Source organism: Cetorhinus maximus, chromosome 14, assembly GCF_964194155.1.
Source record: "Cetorhinus maximus chromosome 14, sCetMax3.hap1.1, whole genome shotgun sequence".
NCBI classification, from domain to species: domain Eukaryota; kingdom Metazoa; phylum Chordata; class Chondrichthyes; order Lamniformes; family Cetorhinidae; genus Cetorhinus; species Cetorhinus maximus.
The window spans coordinates 109,914,737-109,935,067 of record NC_135892.1 but is presented as its reverse complement, the minus strand read 5'-3'; the positions used below and the strand labels follow the sequence as shown (position 1 = coordinate 109,935,067).

The 20,331-nt window shown below is 44.7% G+C and overlaps 2 protein-coding genes across 2 annotated transcripts in view; both read right to left on the bottom strand.

Annotated features, from left to right (window-relative positions):
* vta1 (vesicle (multivesicular body) trafficking 1) overlaps positions 1 to 3,863 on the bottom strand; it is a 184,647-nt gene extending 180,784 nt beyond the window's left edge. Inside the window, exon 1 of the mRNA XM_078557477.1 lies at positions 3,691 to 3,863. Coding sequence (XP_078413603.1) covers positions 3,691 to 3,808 — 118 coding nt within the window. The 5' untranslated portion in view covers positions 3,809 to 3,863. The remainder of the gene's footprint in view (positions 1 to 3,690) is intronic.
* A 13,786-nt stretch (positions 3,864 to 17,649) lies between these two features.
* On the bottom strand, positions 17,650 to 20,129 carry gje1a (gap junction protein epsilon 1a). The gene is made up of 3 exons (XM_078556377.1): positions 20,091 to 20,129; positions 19,805 to 19,987; positions 17,650 to 18,045 (listed from the first exon to the last, which is right to left on the bottom strand). The coding sequence occupies exons 1-3, from the start codon at positions 20,127 to 20,129 to the stop codon at positions 17,650 to 17,652; spliced, it is 618 nt and encodes a 205-aa protein (XP_078412503.1).
* Between the last annotated feature and the right edge of the window lie 202 nt (positions 20,130 to 20,331).

Sequence of the window (20,331 nt, the reverse complement as noted above, 5' to 3'; positions counted from 1 at the left end):
TTTCATTTCCGATCTCCAGCATCCACAGCATTCTGCCTTTGTATTAGTTATTGATTTAGGCTCTAGTTACACTATAACTGGAGCATAATAGTGTTGTTCCATTCCTCCTGTTGCAATCATCATGCACCCTCAACATCTCAGATACTCCAAGGAAAATGATAGAACAGGGAGCCTGTTATGATTAACAAATCCAAGCACTGAACTTCTGTTGATTCACCAGTAATTACATGAATACAACTCCACCAAAACAGCAGAAATCATTGGCCCTAATGAAACTGCCTGTGTACCGGCAGAATCTCATGCTTCTTGGATGCCTGGTACCATGATTGAGGCTCAGTTTGTGACTTTACTGCCTCCTGTTTCATTCATTTGTACCAGCAAAAGCTTCATGAATCAAAGACAATCAAATAAAGAAACCCTATTCTTCATAGTTCCATCAATCTGCAACTCACATGACCTACACACCAAAACTGTTAAATTAAAACATCCAAAAAACCTGGGAGATAATTAACAAGTATCTGGACACAAGGGAATTAACGCTGTGGAATTCCCCCCCCCAACAAACCTCTCTGTCCTCTTTTACAATAATCCTTAAAACCTACCTCTCCTTGACCAAGCTTTTAGTCACCTGCCCTTTTATTTAATTTATTCTCTCATGGGATGTGGGTGTCACTGGCAAGGCCAGCATTCGTTACCCACACCCCAATTGCTCTTGAACTGAGTGGCTTGCTAGGCCACTGTAGAGGTCAGTTAAGAGTCAACCACATTGCTCTGGGTCTGCAGGGTGTAGGCCAGACTGGGTGAGGACAGCAGATTTCCTTCCCTAAAGGACATTAGTGAACCAGATGGGTTTTTATGACAAATCAATGATAGTTTCATAGTCACCATTACTGAGACTAGCTTTCTATTCCAGATTTTTTCATTAACTGAATTTAAATTGCACCAGCTGCCATCATAGGATTTGAACCTGTGCGCCAGGATGTTAACCTGGCCTCTGGATTACTAGCCCAGTGAAATTACCACTACGCCACCATTGCCCCTAATATCTCATGTGGCTCAATATCAAATTTTGTCCGATTACATTCCTGTGAAACGCCTTGGGGTCTTTTACTATGTTAAAGGTGCTATATAAATGCAAGCTGCTCGTTAATTTGCAATGCTACTGCATTACAGTCTCAGACTGAGAGCTATAGGTTGCTCAGTATAGCTGGCAGAACCAGTTATACTGTTAGTTTTGACTCACCAAGTTGTGTGAGATGGCCTGCCGAAAGGAGAGGATTACAGCATGTAGTTTTAGTCCATTCAGAACTTGACAGAAAGCAAACGCATGCATCAGATGGCACCTACAACAGCACAGCACTCCCTCAATACCTCCCTCCAGATCGTAAGCTCACATCTCTGGAGCGGGGCTTGAACCCATGGCCTCTGACTCAGGTGAAAGTGCTACCAGCTGAGCCGAGGCTGACCCCTAAATGGAGAATGACAGATAAAGTGGTAATAGTCTCATCCAGAGCTCCTCATAAATTACAAAACAGTCACACACATCGCTGCCTCAAAATTATTTCCATGTTCACACTACCTTAACAACCTCAAATATAATGTAGTTTGGGTTTTGTTCCTAGTTGGAGATGAATGCTATCAGTACAATACTGTGTAGCGAATGCCTGGTGATAGTCCCACTAAAGGAAGAACAACTGTGGTGCAAGATTATTAAGTGATAACTGTACCAGAAATTAACACACTACATGCTGTTGACAGAATAACTGCCATCTTAGAATATACTGAAGTGATATAGAGGTAAACAATCAGTCTTCCCTTTTAGTAGCCACATGTAATTTAAAGAAAAAGCAATACTCTCATCTTTATTATCTCTCAAGTAAAAATGATTTGCCTATTGATAACAAATTAACTGTAATCTTGCAAAACCCGACTTCCTGTCACAAGGTGCTTATAATATAACAGTCATCCTACAGACCTATGTAGTTCTATAAAGTTACTCTAACTGATGGTCACCACAGTCAAGAAAAACAGTTGAACCCATGAGAGGTAATAACACTCCAGGGTTTACAGAATGCATATTATCATGAAAATGTATTACATTATAACCTCAATTAAACGCATGACCCTGCAATAAACAAGCAGTCTGGAGAGATGTTAGCGTGACCGACTGAATATCCATTTAAGTAAATGGATCCAGGACCATATGACATGGGAACAGGACAAATTTTTAAACTAAGAATTTGAGAGTTGGCCAATTTATATCATTAAAAAAAAAGCAACTGGATGTAGACAAAAAGACAAAACTCCAAAGACACTCGAATGCACCTTCTAAAAAGACCTGCACTTATATAGTACTTTTCACATCTGCTAGATGCCACAAATCATTTTACAGCCAATGAAGTATTATTGAAGTATAGTCTCTGTTGTTAAATAAACACAGTGGCAAATGCACACACAGTAAGCTCCCACAAACAGCAATGTTATTATTACCAAAAATTCTTTGTGATGTTAGCTGCGAGATAAATATTCACCAGGACACTGCGATAAATGTGTTACCTAGTCAGATGAAGTTTAGAGGCAATGTGTTTATTTTTCCCAAAGATTACTGGTGGAACTTAGTACTACGAGAGGTTTTTATTATCAGAAAGAAAAAGTCCAAAGACACAGTGAAACAATGGGAATTTGCATTCAATGGGGAAAATATGTATAAAGGAGAGAAGGCTGTGTGTAAATTCTAAGATCTAACAAGTGTGAAAAGCCTTCAGCATCTATGCCTCAAGCTGCTGTTTTCAAAGGAATGAAGTTAAGAAAACTCACTTCAAATTCGAATTGTTCAGGGTATCATGTTTCTTTGTCTGCGTCTTTGAAAATCTGTGTCTTACTGTTGCCTTAACGAAAGTGTAACTGGGAGTCAGATTAAGTAGGGGATTCAGAAGTTATAATAGTAGTAATTTGTAGATCTATGTATGTGGTTAAAATCATTTTTCTTACCAATAAATGTTTAATCTAGTTTTGTAAAAACCTATAAGACTTGGTGGTCTTATTGCGACTACATTCAAGGCACACGCCTCAAAATTTATATAAATTGCAAAACATGTTGTGGCAGTTGTTTTAAGTTTCCCTTTTGGATTTGAACAACTCAGCATTTACCATTGGCTGTGCCATAACACTGGGCTCATAAATGATCAGAAGTGTCACATAAATATCTGCATAGATCGAGACACAGGGAGAGCCACAGAGGGTAGAGGAGAGGAAAAGAAGTATCGGTGCGAAGACAGAGACAGATGTGATCCCACAACTGTCAACAGAAAGGAAATATCAGGGGTCCACTGGGTAGGGGGCGGGGTCAGAACCGGGACCAGAACCAGAGCCGGGGTCAGAACCGGGGTCGGGGTCGGGGCCGGGGTCGGGGTCGGGGCCGGGGTCGGGGTCGGGGCCGGGGTCAGGACCGGGGCCAGAACCAGGGCCGGGGCCAGAACCGGGGCCGGGGTCACAATCGGGGCCGGGGTCACAATTAGGGTCAGGGTCAGAATCAGGCCAGAACCAGGGCCGGGGTCAGAACCGGGGCCGGGGCCGGGGTCACAACTAGGGTCAGGTTCAGAATCAGGCCAGAACCAGGCCAAGCCCCAGAGCCAGGACCCGGTACCTCGCGCTCCCACCCCGCCCCCTCTGATTTATTCAGGGACTTACAGAAATAAGCCACCACCGGATCGCGCTTCTCATGCTCCTGAGCGGTGCGCAGGTGATGCTGGATCGGTTTGAATTGCTGAGGCGCCGGAGGAAGCACCGGGATCGGATCGGACGCCATTGACTCCGTTACCAGGGCTCTGAACCGTCCCAGCAACCTCTTCCGGGAGCAGACGCTGACCTCTTGCTGCAGCGCCACCACCAGGCCGGAGGTCCCAATAACTCCTCCTAATACAGCGCCACCGCCAGGCCGGAGGTCCCAATAACTCCTCCCAATACAGCGCCACCGCCAGGCCGGAGGTCCCAATAACTCCAAAATAAAAGCAAAATACTGCGGATGCTGGAAACCTGAAATAAAAGCAGAAAGTGCTGGGAACCACTCCACAGGTCTGGCAGCATCTTCTTCGGAGTCATACAGCCTCGAAATGTTAACTCTGTTTTTCTCTCCACAGATGCTGCCAGACCTGCTGAATTTTCCCAGCATTTTGTGTTTTTAATGTCCCAATAACTCCTCCCGCCACAGCGCCCATGCCTGGCCGGAGGTCCATACAATTCATGCCACAGCGCCACCTTCAGGTCAGGGGGAAATGAATCTCCTCCCTCACCTCCACCTAGAGGATAGGAGGGGAGTTCACCTGTAGCTGGGATAAGAGGTCATAGTTTGAAGTTAAATACTTGTTTTATTGATGAAAACAACTCAACATAACAGGAAATAACAACAACTTGCATTTATCTACCACCTTTAAACTATTAAAATGTTCCAAGGTGCTTCACACATGTTTAGGGCCCAAATTGCTGAAAGCACAGCTGTCAATGGTGGTGATTTCCCAAAGCCTGTCCACCATCTACAAGGCACAAGTCAGGAGTGTGATGCAATACTCTCCACTTGCCTGGATGAGTGCAGCCCCAACAATGTTCAAGAAGTTCAACACCATCCAGGGTAAAGCGGCCCCCTTGATCGGCACCTCATCCACAAACATTCACTCCCTCCACCACCGACGCACAGTAGCAGCAGTGTGTACCATCTACAAAATGCACTGCAGGAATTCGCCAAGGCACCTTAGATAGCACATTCCTCGACCGCTACCATCTAGAAGGACAAGTGCAGCAGACATATGGGAACACCATCACGTGGAATTTCCCCTCCAAGCCACTCACCACCCTGACTTGAAAATATTTCGCTGTTCCTTCACTGTCGCTGAGTCAAAATGCTGGAACTCCCTTCCTAACAGCACTGTGCATATACCTACACCACATGGACTGCAGCGTTTCTAGAAGGCAGCTCACCACTACTTTCTCAATGGCAATTAGGGATGGGCAATAAATGCTGAGCTAGCCAGTGACACCCACATCCCATGAAAGAATTTTTTAAAAAGTGGAGATAGTCAAGAGACCAGGATTCGAGGAATATTGCTGAAAAAAGAGACACATTGACGCTTTTCGTTTTGCACTCATCAGGACACTTTGTAAGAGTACCAATATAAGGGGAAAGTAACAATTTATAGTGTATGAGAAAACAGTGCTGATTGGTTGGCAAGTGGACTCTGATTGGTAGAGGCTTTGCCATGGAGAATGCACCAGTTTTAATAACACATAAATAGATGATGTTGTCATGTGATCCCTCTAGGACTAGATTTTGCAAACAACTTTGTTGGGTTCCATCAGAAACATGTCTGCAATGGATTCACGCCTAACCTCCTACCTTTCGCATATTTCTGATATGTGGATGATACTTTCGCTATATTTAAATCTGCAGCTGCATTTAATAATTTCCTTCCATGCCTTAATGGGCTCGATCCTGCAACTCAAATTCACCTGTGAAGTGGAGCAGTCAAATGAACTCCTCTTCTTTGACGTGCTAGCTGAGAAATCTGCCGGGGTGGGTGGGGGTGTTCTCTACACAGTCTACCACAAGCCTACACGCACTGGTCAATATATGCGTTGGAATTCTTACAGTTCCACACACTATAAAGTTGGTCTTATCGGCAACCTTGTAAATAGGGCCTGAGCCATTTGCTCACCACGCAAGCTTGATGCTGAAATAGGGGCATCAAATACATCCCGCAGGATAATGGCTACCCTGATCAGATCATTTCATGCTGTATAGCACACAAACTCATGAACGGGCCTAAGGCCGTCACTTTCGGCCCTGAAAAGCGCCCAGTCTACCTCAGATTACCCTGGAAGGGTAAGGTATCTCAAAAATTTGAGCAGCAGGTGAAGCTAGCTGTTTCACGCTGCTACTATGCAGTAACAACATGAGGGGTATTCCCCACTAACAGGATGCTGCCATCAAGCCAAAAAGACGTTCTGCCTATCACATAAATGAGTAATGTGGTATATGAATTTCGGTGCCAGTGTGATGTTAGGTATGTAGGCCGTACGCCCCAAAGACTGGCAGATCGTATCAAACAGCATGTCCCTTTCGCTGTTCGCAATGGGCAAGGTACAGACTGTACCCAACCAGTCCGGGCTTGCAAAACTCAAAACACAGTGTCCAACATTAGATGTGACTCTGCGATTGGACAACATTTGCCAAATAATCCTCAGTGTGTTAAAAATTATGCTGACAACCAATTTAAGATTTTCAGGTGGGCTAGCAGTGTACAGGGCCCTGTTCTTTATAGGCAGAAACACACATTACGCCTGTTTCAGCTAAACAAAATAAGTGACAGCCATTCGCTGACTCATTCCTCAGGGTAATGCCTTGACCAATCAGAGTCAAGGTGCCTGACTTAAATTTCAAACATTGCTTGGCAGTTAACTGTCAGTCACCATTACTGGACCATTCTCCATGGCAACACCTCCACCAATCAGAGTCCACTTGCCAACCAATCATCACTCTCTTCACATGCAGTATAAATTGTTGTTTTCCCCTTATATTAGTATTCTTGCAAAGTGTCTTGATGAGTGCAAGATGAAAAGCACTCTTTTTTCAGCAATACTCAAGTTCTGTACTACTAAGTGATTAATTGGAGGAATGTCAATTTCTTGGAGTAGAATAATATGAATTTCTATTTTGATAAATGAAGACTATGGAATTCTAGAACATTGGAGGACAAAAATAAGACAAGGGATGGCTCAAAGGTGCTGTCTCAGGTGGACACAGGAGATCGCCTGGCACTATTTCAAAGAAGAGCAGGGGGAGTTGTCTCCAGTGCCCGTGGGGATATGTATCGCTCAACCAACATTGCTAAAACAGCCAGCCTGGCTATTATCATGTTGTGGCAACTTGCTGTTTGCAAAATTGGCTGTGACATTTCCGACACAACATTGCCAAAAATGTATTTTATTGGCTATAAAGCACTTTGGGTCATTCTGAGGTTGTGACAGGCACTATAATAAATGCAAGCTCTTTTTTTTCTTTAATCTCTAAAGTATTGTACCTGAAAGAAGAACTCAGTGAAATGCTCAGCTTTTGGAAAATAAACAGCAAGTTTGTCCCAGTCCATTGAAGCCATGCGAAAAGACTTCAGAAACTTGCCACGTCCGCTTTTGGCACGTCTTGAGGAAATTAAAAGGTTTCTTTTGAAAAGTTTATCAGTGAAGCTGTCTCGCAATTTAATTATCTTGTATTACTGGTTATTTGAACATCGCAGGAGTTTCCAGTACCTTTACTGATTAGCCTTGAAAATCATCAAAGCAAAATGAGATACAGAAAAATGATAAAGAGGATATTACTTTGATGGGCTCTCAATGGAGCATTATTAACTCCCCATGTGTCCTAAAAGCATCAAGCTTCACCTGCAACCGGAAGTACATTTGGACTATAGTTCTTAGACAAATGGAGTGAAAATTATGCAGTTTAGTAGCTCACGGTCAGGATGTTCAGATGAGAGCACATACTGAGAAAGGAGAAAGAGAGTAGTGAGAAAGAACTTGTTACTATAGGGAACAGCTGAGGCGATGGATGCATTTAAGCGGGAGCTAGATTAATCGATGAGGGGAGAAAGAGACAAAAGGATATGTTGATAAGGTGAGATGAACAGGGATGGATGGAGGTTAATTTGGAGCAATAACATCGGCTAGTTGGGCAGAATGGCCTGTTTTTCCGTACCTACCCTATCAAATCGTGTTAACATGTATCACCCCTCTATACTCAAGGGAGTGCAGGAGTATAAATGGTGAATGTGGATAAGTTGCTGATGTTTGTGCTTTCCCTATGAAAATGTTGTGCCTCAACTCTAAAAAGTCCTCTGCTCATAAATCATGGATGTCAGCTTCTATTGCTCAGTGCTGGGTGGATATAACACATTCATCAGCACTGACTGCTGCATGGATGTTTTAGCTTGCTTCAGTAGCAGTATACTTAAGCACCTGTTAAGTTTGGCAATCAGGTTCCTCACTAAGAATAAACATTTAACACAGGCATATTGGCAGCTGCGTCTAACGCCCCAATACTCCAATATGCTGCACTGTCAAAAAAATAACACAATACACTTGCCAAACAGGGCAGAGCAATGTGAAGTTACCTTCTCCCAAATTGAATGAGTGAATCAGAATGGCTTCTGCATCCCAGCATTGTTGAGGAGGGCACGTTCACCAGTCCTGTTGCTTTCGCTTGAACGAGCATCTTAACACCTTCCAAAGTTCCTTCTGCATTTGTCCAGGTACCATCTGTTCATCAAACGTGGCTGGCTTCGAATATCCTTTGCAAATTGCTTTGCTATTCTCCCCAGAGTAATCGCTGAGAATTTCTGAGGTACAGTTACACAGCTGTCTTCCTCCTGTCACTTGCACTGGCAACTTTCTGTCAAGCTCCTCTTGGGTATTATTCCTTACGTTACATGGTATTTACAACACTGAAACAGGCCGCTCAGTCTAACTGGGCCATGATGATGTTTATGCTCCACATGAACCTCCTTCCACTCCTCTTCATCTCATCCCATCACCATATCCTTCCATTCCTTTCTCCCTCATGTGGTTATCCAGTACCCCCCTTAAATGCATCTGTATTATTCATCCCAACCACTCCCTGTGGCAGGGGTTTCCACACTCCCTGGGTAAAGAGGCTTCTCTGGAATTCTCTATTGGGTTTATTAATGGCTCTCTTATATTTATAACTCCTAGTTTTGGAATCTCCCCCGCCCCCTCCACCACACACCCCCTCCCACCCAACTGGAAAAGTCTTGCATCCTATCCAACCTCTTCATAATTTTAAAGATTTCTATTAGATTATCCCTCAACCTTCTCTTTTCAAGAGGCTGTATAACTCTATGACTCTATGAAAAAGCCCCAGCCTGTTCAATCTTTCCTGATAGAAAAAAGCCTCTTAGTACTAGCCTCATTCCAATAAATCCTTTTTGCAATTTCTCCAATGCTTGGGGTCCCTTCTTGCAAGATGGAGACCAGGACTGTTCACAATACTCCAAGGGCTGAATTTTGCCCTTGATGGGCGGGCGGGCCCCACCAGCTCGGCGGCAGGCGGGCAGCCAATCACCGCCGCCGAAACGGGCCCCGCTGCCATTTTAAGTGGGCGGCCAATTAAGGCCCGCCCCCGCGTGATGCCCGACGGGAAGCGCTTTTCGCTTCCTGTGTGGGCAGTGGGGGGGTGGATTTCCCCAAAAGCGAGAGTGCGCTCTTCCGCGCATGCACACGACAAAGCGCACATCTCCCTGAGGCTAAGTGCTGCCTCAGGGAGATCGCTGAAAGGTTTTCAAAGTTTAAAAATAGAAAAATAAAAAAAATTATTAACATGTCCCCCTCATGTGACAATGTCACACGAGATGGGACATGTTAATAAAGTGCACAAAAACTTTATTAAACTTTTTAAAAATCGACAGGAAACCTCATCCCGCCAGTGGACAAGGTTTCATGTTTTCTCTATTTGCCACCGGGGCTCCTGGCCGACCCGCCAACCTTAAGGTTGGACGGGCAGGTCCTTTAATTGTTTTAACTATCCTGTCAATGGCCTCAATTGGCCATTGACAGGTCGGCGGGTGGACAGCTGATCGTGCTGTGCCCCCGCCTTCCTGAATACTTAAATGAGGCGGGATGACGTTGGGGGTTCCACCTGACATCATCCTGCGTCGGCGAGCGGGCCCCGCCCCCAAATCGCCAACGGAAAAATTCAGCCCCAAGTTAACAAGATTTAACAAGGTTCAAGATAGGTTTTTTTTTCAATTCTACATATGAACATACGAATTAGGAGCAGGAGTAGGCCAATTGGCCCCTCAAGCCAGTTCCGCCATTCAATAAGATCATGGCTGATCTGATTGTGGCCTCTACGCCACTACCCTGCTTACCCCGATACCTCTTGATTCTCTTGTTAGTCAAGAATCTATCAACCTCTGCCTTAAAAATATTCAATGAGCCTGCATCTATCACTCTCTGGGAAAGAGAATTCCACAGACTCAAAAACTTCTGAGAGAAAATAGTCCTCCTCATCTTCATCTTATTTTCATCTGTGTTCCCTAGTTCTGGTCTCTGCCACAAGGGGAAACATCCTTTCAGCATCCCCTCAGGATCTCGTATTTTTCACGAAGATCACCTCTAATTCTTCTAAACTCCAATGGGTAAAGGCCCAAGCTGTACAATATTTCCTAATTCCAATCCTCTAGAAATGAAGCCCAGAGTTTAGTTTGCTATTGTTATGGCCTTGTTACCCTGTGTGCTACTTTGAAGGATTTGTAAATCTGTTGACCTGTCAATCAATGAAGGCTGGGGTTTAGGCCAATCGCTTTGCCCTTGTGCCCTGAATTTGCCCATAGGAGAGGTAGATTAGAACATTGTCAAGAACACAGAGAATGCTGGAAATACTCAGCAGGTCAGGCAGCATCTGTGCAGAGAGAAACAAAGTTAACGTTTCAGGTCAACGACCTTTCATCGAAACTTGTCTAGAACACGTTTGGGATGTGATCTTGAAAACTGGTGAGTTTGGTGGGACATTGTAGACTTCTCTCTCTCTCTGTCAACTCTCTGTTTTCATATTTCAATGTTAAAAGAAGAGTGCCCAGATAATTTGGCACTAACTGGCCAAACTCCTTCAGAGATGCTTCAGGGTTACAGTTAGATGAAGAGAACAATTCACCCTGATTGGAGTCCATCCTTCTTATTCGACACTCATTGACTTCACACCCAACTTAAGCTGAAACCTTTTTTGCTCGGCTTAATGGGTCGGCTTAAAGTCCAGGAGTGAAATTTTATCAGTGGCGTGCTGTTCCAGGTGCAGAACTGGAACTCTCCACCACTTCGGTTTTCTTGCTTTTTCCCGTTTCCCGTGTGATTAAAATTTAATGTGCGGGCAGCTAATGTGCACTGAAGAAGGGTCACACGGACTCGAAACATTAACTCTGCTCCTCCCTCCACAGATGCTGCTAGACCTGCTGAGTTTTTCCAGCCTTTTCTGCTTCTGTCTCAGGTTTCCAGCATCCGCGGTATTTTGCTTTCAGCTTTGCACGGGAAACGCCTGCGTTCTCCTGTGACGGTGGAAGCTTTTCATTGGTGCAACCCGCCATCGGCTGACAATGCGGCAGGTACGGGCGGGTTGAAAAGAACCTCCTGGTCAAACAGGGAGACTGTGCATCATAGCTAAAACTCACCTGCCCAACTCCATTGCCATTAGCATAAAAATCATTGAGAGCACAAAGTGGGACTGGGTGTTTTTTTTTTCAAATTTAAACCCACTTGTAAATATTTCACATTACATTCGCTTTATTCATGTGTGCATCATGGTTATTTGTTGAGATTGGCTCAGTCAGAGAGCTAAATGTACTGGCCTCATGGTTGGCACGCCCTGATGCTTACAGGGGATTAGGAACATTTCCTTTATTGTGGAGGAAACAATGTTGTGTTTTTTTTTTTCTTCACTCTTTATTGAAGGTTCAGGTAAGTGTCCAGTGTTGTACTCGCCGCTCTGTGGGAAGTGGGTGAACTTGCTGGTTCAGCTGGGCCTCCCTTCTATACATTGTAAAGGACATTGTCTGAGATCACTGTCAGCGGGGGTAATTGAAATGTTGTAGGTGAACTCAAAGCCCCGTAAGGGCTCTGCCAAACAACGCCCTGTGATGGACCCACGTGTGGACAATACTGACACTGCTCTTTAGGCCCCTCATTTTCTTATCTTGGCCGACTGACCCACCACCACTCCTGCCACACCCCAGGTGCCAGGCCCTTCCCAACTCACTCCTCCATGCCCCCGACCCCACCCTCTGACCTCCCTTGGACCCCTCCTCCACCACCCCTCCACCTCACACCACACCCCCCACCCCTGACTCCCCCTTGCGGGTCCCAAGCCTCCATGCCAGCTGCCATTCTCCTGCTCCCCTCCCTGTGCTGTAGAGTTCAACCTCAGACACAACTATACAAAAGCAAGTGTTGCACGGCCCCTTTAAATAAACGTGAACCAGGTGCGATGAGATTCTCGTGTGCCACTGATTTTATCTTGAAGGTAGGACTTTATTAAGAGAGCTTTATGCTCATGAGTATTCATTGCATGAAAATGTATTACAAGCATAAACCCTCCCACAGGCCAGCGTGAGGCTTGAAACGCCACAAACATGTTGCTGACAATCTCTGCATCTCAACGGCCGTACAAATGGACCTGGGTGTCCTTGTACACCAGTCACTGAAAGCAAGCATGCAGGTGCAGCAAGCAGTTAAGACGACAAATGGCTTGTTGGCCTTCATTGCGAGAGGACTTGAGTACAGGAGCAAGGCTTTCTTACTGCAGCTGTACAAGGCCTTGGTGAGACCACACCTGGAGTATTGTGTGCAGTTTTAGTCTCCTTACCTAAGAAAAGATATACTTGCTATAGAGGGAGTGCAGCAAAGGTTCACCAGACTGATTCCTGGGATGGCAGGATTGCCGTATGAGCAGAGATTGGGTCGACTAGTCCTGTGTTCACTGGAGTTTAGAAGAATGAGAGGGGATCTCATTGAAACATATAAAATCCTGACAGGGATGGACAGACTGGATGCAGGGATGATGTTTCCTCTGGCGAGGGGGGTCTAGAATGAGGGGTCACAGTTTCATATGGGGTAGGCCATTCAGGATTGAGAAGAGGAAAAATGAGGAGATGAGATGGTGAACCTCTCTACCACAGAGGGCTGTGGAGGCCAAGTCACTGAATATATTTGAACAGGAAATAGATTTCTAGACTCTAAAATTGTCAAGAGAAATGGGGAGAGAGTGGGAGTATGGTGTTGAGATAGAGCCATGATCATATTGAGAAGACACGAGGGGTCGAATGACCTACTCCTGCTCCTATATTCTATGTTTCAGTCACCCTAAATGCTCCATTTCCCATTCTTGCGGGTTCCATAAAATCCCACCCTCCAGTTGTAGAATGGATGGGTACCATGCAGAACGATTGCCCATTGCTGCTGGCAGGAGGCCCAAGCCATTCCAAGAGCCAGCCCTTCAATAGGTGTCTTGTTGGCTCCAAAGAGCCCACATTATTGGGCAGCAAGGAAATCACTTCACTGGCAGGTCGAAGGAGGGCGCATGCAGTGATCCTTCAGAGAAGGAAGCCTGGGACATTACCCGCCCACCCTATCATTATACAACCTGGAGCAACAACATTCTACTATATAAAGCATTATTTATTAACCTCTTTGAGACGTCTTCACCCTCATGGCTCAGTTCAGTTGGACAGAATGTGCACAGCTTGAGATCATGGGGAGAATTTTCTCCCCATCAGTGGGGTTGGGCGGGAGCGGGTGCGAGCGGGTGTGCTACCGATCGCCTGGGTGCAATCGGCTGGGCACCGCCATTTTGCGTGGTTGGGCCAATTAAGGCCTGCCCAGCGTGACGCACACCCGGAAGTGCTGAGCGCTCCCTGTGCGGGGCGAGGGGAGTAGGCTGAGTTAAGACATGTGAAAGAGTGCAGAAATCTCCCTGAGGAAAGAAAAAAAACATGTTTAAGACACGTGCGACAGGGTCAAATGAGTTGCAACATGTCAATGAATTTTAATTTAAAAAATTTATGCAATTTATAAACCCTTCATGAAACCTCACCCCGCCCGTAGATGAGGTTTCATGGTAAATACGAAGGCCGCCTGGGCTCTTCGCCTGCCCCCCCGCCAACCTTAAGGTTGGACGTGCAGCTCAGTTAATTATCTTAATTGGAATCTAAATGGCCTTCATAGGGCCTTGGCAGTTCAGCGGGCACACAGCCGACTCCACTGCGTGCCCGCCGAACTGAGGATCTGAATGACGCGCGGTGACGTCGGGATGCACGCCCGACATCACCGGGCATCATTTTACCCGTCAGCGAGTGGGGCCCACCCCCACTAGCTGAACAGAAGATTCTGGCCTATGTCTCAGATCAACAACATGGAGAAGCCTGTTGTCTTTACCTGGTCTGGCCCATATGTGACTCCTAATCTTTATATCAATGTGCATAGCCCATAACTTTCCACCTATTTTATTTTATTCATTCTTGAGATGTGGTGTAAGCTGGCCTAGGTTTTATTTTAGTGGTATTCAGTGTGTTTGCTTAACTTGGCCATTTTGTATCAGAGCGCAAGCCCCAGCCTTTTAAAACAAGCTAACTCAAAAGGATAGTGTGAAGTAGTCCCAGGTGAGCAACATACCACTTGAAATTTGAAAAGAGAAAGAGGCAATGTGTTTCTGTAGAGTGAAGTAATTGAGAAATATGGCGATGGAGGAATGGGTTTGGTTAGGTTGATTCATCAAAAAGCAGCTTGTGATGATAATATCTTTATTTGCACAAATTCCGGAACAAGTGAAAGAGGTCAAAATTCTTATCTTTCTCCAATTGCATCACAGCCGTGAAAATTACCAGTAAGGATCTGGTCAAGAAAGCCAACAGTCAAGCTTAGAAATATTTTATTTTTTCTTTGTAATTAAATGTAAAGTACAAACATTTGTAAATTTGCTAAAATATAACCTTGAGCACAGCAGATATTTCTTGGACTAAAAGTTGGTTACCGGATTTGATCTCAGAAGACAGAACATGTAAAAAAAAGTTGTACCTGAGATGATGCTCTACACTTTAGCACGCACTGAACATTGACAGATACATCGAGGCAATAACCAAATGCCTGGTTTGAGGTGGTAGAGAGTTCAAGAGGTAAATAAGTGTACCGTGTTTGTATTTATCCAATATATATATAATACTTCCCAGTTCTCAGACCGCAGAGACAGGAGGTGAAGGTTACACAAGGACAATATCGATGACAATTCCATCTGCATCCAACATGGTTCCTGAATGACTACAATAAAACAAATTCCAACCACAGCTTTGAGGCTATGGGGGCAAATTATTTTCCTGCAGGTTACAGGGATGACAAAGAATGGTTCTTTTTCTGGATTTTTATAAACACTAAAGAGAAAATTTTAGGCTACAGGTAAATTTCAACCTGCCATGATTTTCATCCATGATTTACATTAGCTTAATTAAGCTTTGATTCATGTTAAGTTTATGCTCATCAGGCCATTCACCATGACCTGGAAGTTCCCCTCCAAGTCACTCACCATCCTGACTTGGAAATATATTGTCGTTCCTTCACTGTCGCTGGGTCACAATCCTGGAACTCCCTCCGTAACAGCACTGTGGGTGTACCTACACCCCATGGAGTGCAGCAATTCAAGAAGGCAGCTCACCACCAGGGGCAACTAGGGATGGGCAATAAATGCTGGTCTAGCCAGCAATGCCCGCATTTCGTAAAAAGGGCTGGGGTACTGAACACGTACCAGTTTGGGCACCTGGTGTCAGTGCTAAGTACTCTAGACCAGGCACTGTGTGGTCAGGCACAGAGTAAACCTTCCATTGCGCTGCCCCAAGAGTGGCATCACTGTGGCCCAGAGTTCACAAAGAAAAAAAAAAGCAGCAATTTATAGGGAGGAAGAGCTACGGTGTGAGTTGCGAATTGCCACAGATTGCTGGACGATTTGTTCTGCTCTGTCATAGCCCCCCCAAAGAAATGGAGCTCAGCTTCAACCTCCCCCATGAGATTCAAGAATTTGCCCCATAAATATCCATTAACCTCACAGCAGAGAGCTAGGGCTGGTGTTTAATGGTACAAGGACCTTTTAAGAATGAGATTTATGTTCCTGCAACGTCACAGCCTCTCCATCTCAGACACAGAGCAGTTGCGATGGTGCCATCTCCCTCATGCTGGTCAATTGATCGTAGAAATTTAAAAAAATTTATGATTTACAATTTTTTTTCCTACTTTTCCTTTCTATCTCTCAATTCAATTTTTATTTTCCTTCGCTTTATTTCTCTTGCTGTACCCTGGTTGGACCCAAGTTCGCCTCCCTGTTTCATTATTGGTGTTCTTTCTCAATCCTTAAATCTCACTGGTTGACAAGATAGCGTGTTGGTCCGATCATTCATCATAGTCCCTGATGCCCCCCGTTGCCCTCACTGCACCATTATCAGCTCACGCTTGAGTGAAGGATTAGGGCAAAATTCTAACCAATGGAGCACGCCGTGAGATGTCCCACTCCGGGCCGGGCTCTGGGCCTGTGCGTCATAGCACGGCAACTGTACTGGTAAATATTTACTCACGTGGGCACTTAGGTGGTGGAATCCAACATTCTTTTGTTTTAAATCCAGTGCTCTTTTAGGAATACCAGAGGAAACACAGACACAAGCAAAAAAGAAAATGACGATGTCACTGCACATAACAGCTAGAGATATTCTTAATCCAGTGTGCCCCCAACAGCACGCCCCCAATCTCAGGAGAGCATTCCTTACTACACCGGGACATCACTCCAACTCCCATACCAGCCATCCCGTGGCCTCTTTGAGTGAGATTGGCAAGTTAATGCCACTTTGTTCTCCTTTAAAGGGAGCTTTCACCTATTTATGTGAGAATTCAATCGATTGACAGCAATTGCTTTGTGAGGTCATATGGTGATAATCTCTGACCGACGCCTGAGAATAGATTACTGGACTCAGCAGACTGAATGAATGAGTCAAACTGGTTGAGTCAGTACAGCACATACAGGTTGTTTGTGGCTACAATAGACCCATGGTAAACCTGAGCTGTTTTTTCCTTTGTGTGACGGTGGTTGTGGGGGTGGGGGGTGGGACATGGAGGGGGTGTGTGGGTGGGGGGGTGCGGGGGGAGTGGTGAGGGGGTGTCATATTATTTTATTTTTCTTCCCTCAACATTGACAGAACTCCAAGGCAATGTCGCTCACTCCATCGTTCTGCGCACAAATGACACAGTTCAGCTGTGATTATACTGTGCTACTGGGTGACTGAATGTGACGATTGCAGTTCACACCCAATAGCGCCTGAGTTATACTGCAGGCTGCCCCCCTGGATGGGAGTTTCCATTCCCGCAGCCCTAGAAAGATCTGCACACATCTGGAGTTCAAGACGTGAAATGTTTCACAAACACAGCCAAGAGCTTCCACATTTTAAAAATATTATCACAAACTTTTACGTCAGTTTATATGGTGCCTATAAAGTTTAAAGAAACCTTCGAGTGGTTAATAAACTCTGTTTGACAATAATGCTCAAGTTTTACTCCCAGTTATATGAGACACCAGGGACTAGACATTAGACATAGCCATTATGCATGCATATAATCTTACTTCGTTTAGTTAAGAGTCTTTTATCAGCATTAGTCCCACACTCTACCGTGGTTGAAGCTCATTTTTATATTCTTGACTAGTTATTGTACAATGTCTAATTTTTCCACCTTATAGTTAAAAAAAGGTTAAAAATGACTATTTTTTCTTCTGGTCGATTAATATTCGAGGGGGAAAGAAGGTTGCCAATTTTGCTAACTCCCAAAATAAAATGATAAAATTGGACAGCACAAAAAAGGCCATTTGGCCTGTTGTGTCTGTGCTGGCTCTTTTAAAGAGCAATCCAATTAGCCATGCTGCCTCAGCCCTTTTCCCATGGCCCTGCAAATGTTTCCTCTTCAAGTACACGAATGAACTTCCAATTAGGTCTTTTAGGCTAATTGACACACAGGAGACAAGTCGATGCTGGTGGAATCATTGTCACGGGCATAGATTGGTAGTGGGTTTGTTTACGAGCTGGACAAATAGCCCAGCCTCCTGCACAGGATCTCAAAGACCTCGACAGCGCACAACACCACAGTGATGGCAGTGAAGGTGTACATGGCACTGAGGAAAATGGTCTTCTCGAAGTGCTCGGGAACCATGCACTTGGTGATGTTAAAACGCTTATCGAGGGACGTGGCATTGCAACGGAAGACTGGATGAACCTGGAACCCAAACAGGTGACTCTGGAGCCAAAAGGCCACGGTCTCCAAGATAATTCTGGACAGGACAGAAATGATGTAAAAGACGGTGAAGGCAGGTCTCTGTAGGATCACCTCTTGCTCAATGTTACGACAAGCAGCGTGGAGGTGAAAAACTGCTCCAGGGACTAAGACGGAGACCAACTGTAAAGCCCAAAACACCTGAGGAAAAAGATTTCAATGAATTCTTTTTTTTTTTTTGCAAAAAGAAACAACAATGTGGAATATTCCAGCACTAATGTACACACGAAAGCTGACCAAGGGGATTTTACTCAATTGATGTTTTCAATTCAACATAACAACAGCTAGTGCACTCCATGCGCTTTGAGTCATTGAATCATTGATAAGGTGTTATCTGGGCTAATGAATCAACAGGCACATGAACATACAAATTAGGAGCAGGTGTAGGCCATTTGGAGCCTCAAATCTGCTCTGCCATTTAATAAGATCATGGCTGGTCTGATTGTGGGCTCAGCGCCACTATCCTGCCTACCCCGATAACCTTTGACTCCCTTGTCAATCAAGAATCTATCTAACTCAGCCTTAAAAATATTCAATAACCCTGCCTCCGGCGCTCTCTGGGGAAGAGAGCTCCACATACTCACGACCCTCTGAGGGAAAAGATTTCTCCTCAGCTCCATCTTAAATGGGAGACCTCTTATTTTAAACCATGTTCCCTAGTTCTAGACTGCCCCACAAGGGGAAATATCCTCTCAGCGTCCACCCTGTCAAGTCTCCTCAGGATCTTATATGTTTCAATAAGATCACCTCTCATTCTTCTAAACTCCAATGGATACAGGCCCAATCTTCACTCATAAGATAACCCCCTCATCCCAGGAATCAGTCGAGTGAACCTTCTCTGAACTGCTTCAGATGCAATTATGTCCTTTCTTAAGTAAGGAGACCAAAACTATACACAGTACTCCAGGCGCGGTCTCACTAATACCCTACACAACTGTAGCACAACATCCCTACTTTTATATTCCATTCCCCTTGCAATAAATGACAACACTCCATTTGCCTTCCTAATCACTTGCTGTATCCGCATGCTAACTTTTTGTGATCCATGTACCAGGACACCCAGATCCCTCTGTACCACAGAGTTCTGCAATCTTTCTCCATTTAAATAATATGGTGTTTTTTTAAATTCTTCCTGCCAAAGTGAACAAGTTCGCATTTTCCCACATTATACTCCTTCTGCCAAATTTTTGCCCACTCACTGAACCCATCTATATCCCTTTGCAGATTCCTTATGTGCACTTCACAACTTACTTTCCTACCCATCTTCGTCATCAGCAAATTTAGCAACCATACATTTGATCCTGTCTTCTAAGTCATTGATATAGATTGTAAATAGTTGAGGCCCCAGCACTGATCCCTGTGGCATTCCACTTGATACATTTTGCCAACCCGAAAATGACCCAATTATCCCTACTCTCTGCTTCAGATTGGACTGCTAATCCAGAAATGCGAGTTCAAATCCCACCACTGGTGTTATCAGTAAAAGTGACCACGAAACTGGTGATTTGTGAAAACACAGCTGGTTCACTAATATCCTTTAGGGCACCTAGTCTAGCCTGTGTGACTCCAGTCTCTGCACCAACACTGTCGACTCTTAACTACCCTCTGATGCAGTTGAATCTGCAAAGAGATATGGATGGGTTCAGTGAGTGGGCAAATATTTGGCAGAAGGAGTATAATGTGCGAAAATGTGAACTTGTTCACTTTGGCAGGAAGAATAAAAAGCCACACAATATCAAAATAAGGTCAGTTACGGTTGGGTGTTAAATGCCAGTGCCCATATCCTAAGAACGAATCAGGGAAAAAACACACCATAAAATGTGCAGAGGGAGCAAATAATTGACCAAGTAACTTCCAGCCTTGAGTAACACACATTGCAAATCCGATTCACCTTGTTTACCTGCGGAGTGATAGGCCGGAACTGATTGTAACAGAAGAGGTTTAACTCTCTCCTGTCGGGGTCACAGCTGAAATGCAAAGCTTCATTCCCATAGACAGCGAATCCCAACACTCCCAGAAAGAACATACGCACTGAGCCGAAGAACAGGGTGTGGAACTGGCCAATCACTGTCGGAGGCCTGAGCTAAACAGGGAGGTGAAAACAGACACATAACAAAACTTAGCTACAAACCAAAGCCACAAGGTGCTGAAAACATTTGATACACTAGTTGTTCTTTCATACTTACACATCCTTCATAGAAATTTCTAATATAATTTAAAGACATGTTATTCCAACACAAATATAATGGAGCAAACTCTTCACACCAGTTATTGCCAGTGCACCAGCCACAGATAAAGCTGAACGCTGTCTCTGTTGCTCCGCAATAGCAGCAGAAAGCTCCCGCTTTTGCATTTCTCTCTGTTGAGGGCTGTCAACTGGGCCTCTGAACCCAACCATACTCACTCAGGGGAAAAAAAACAAAAAAA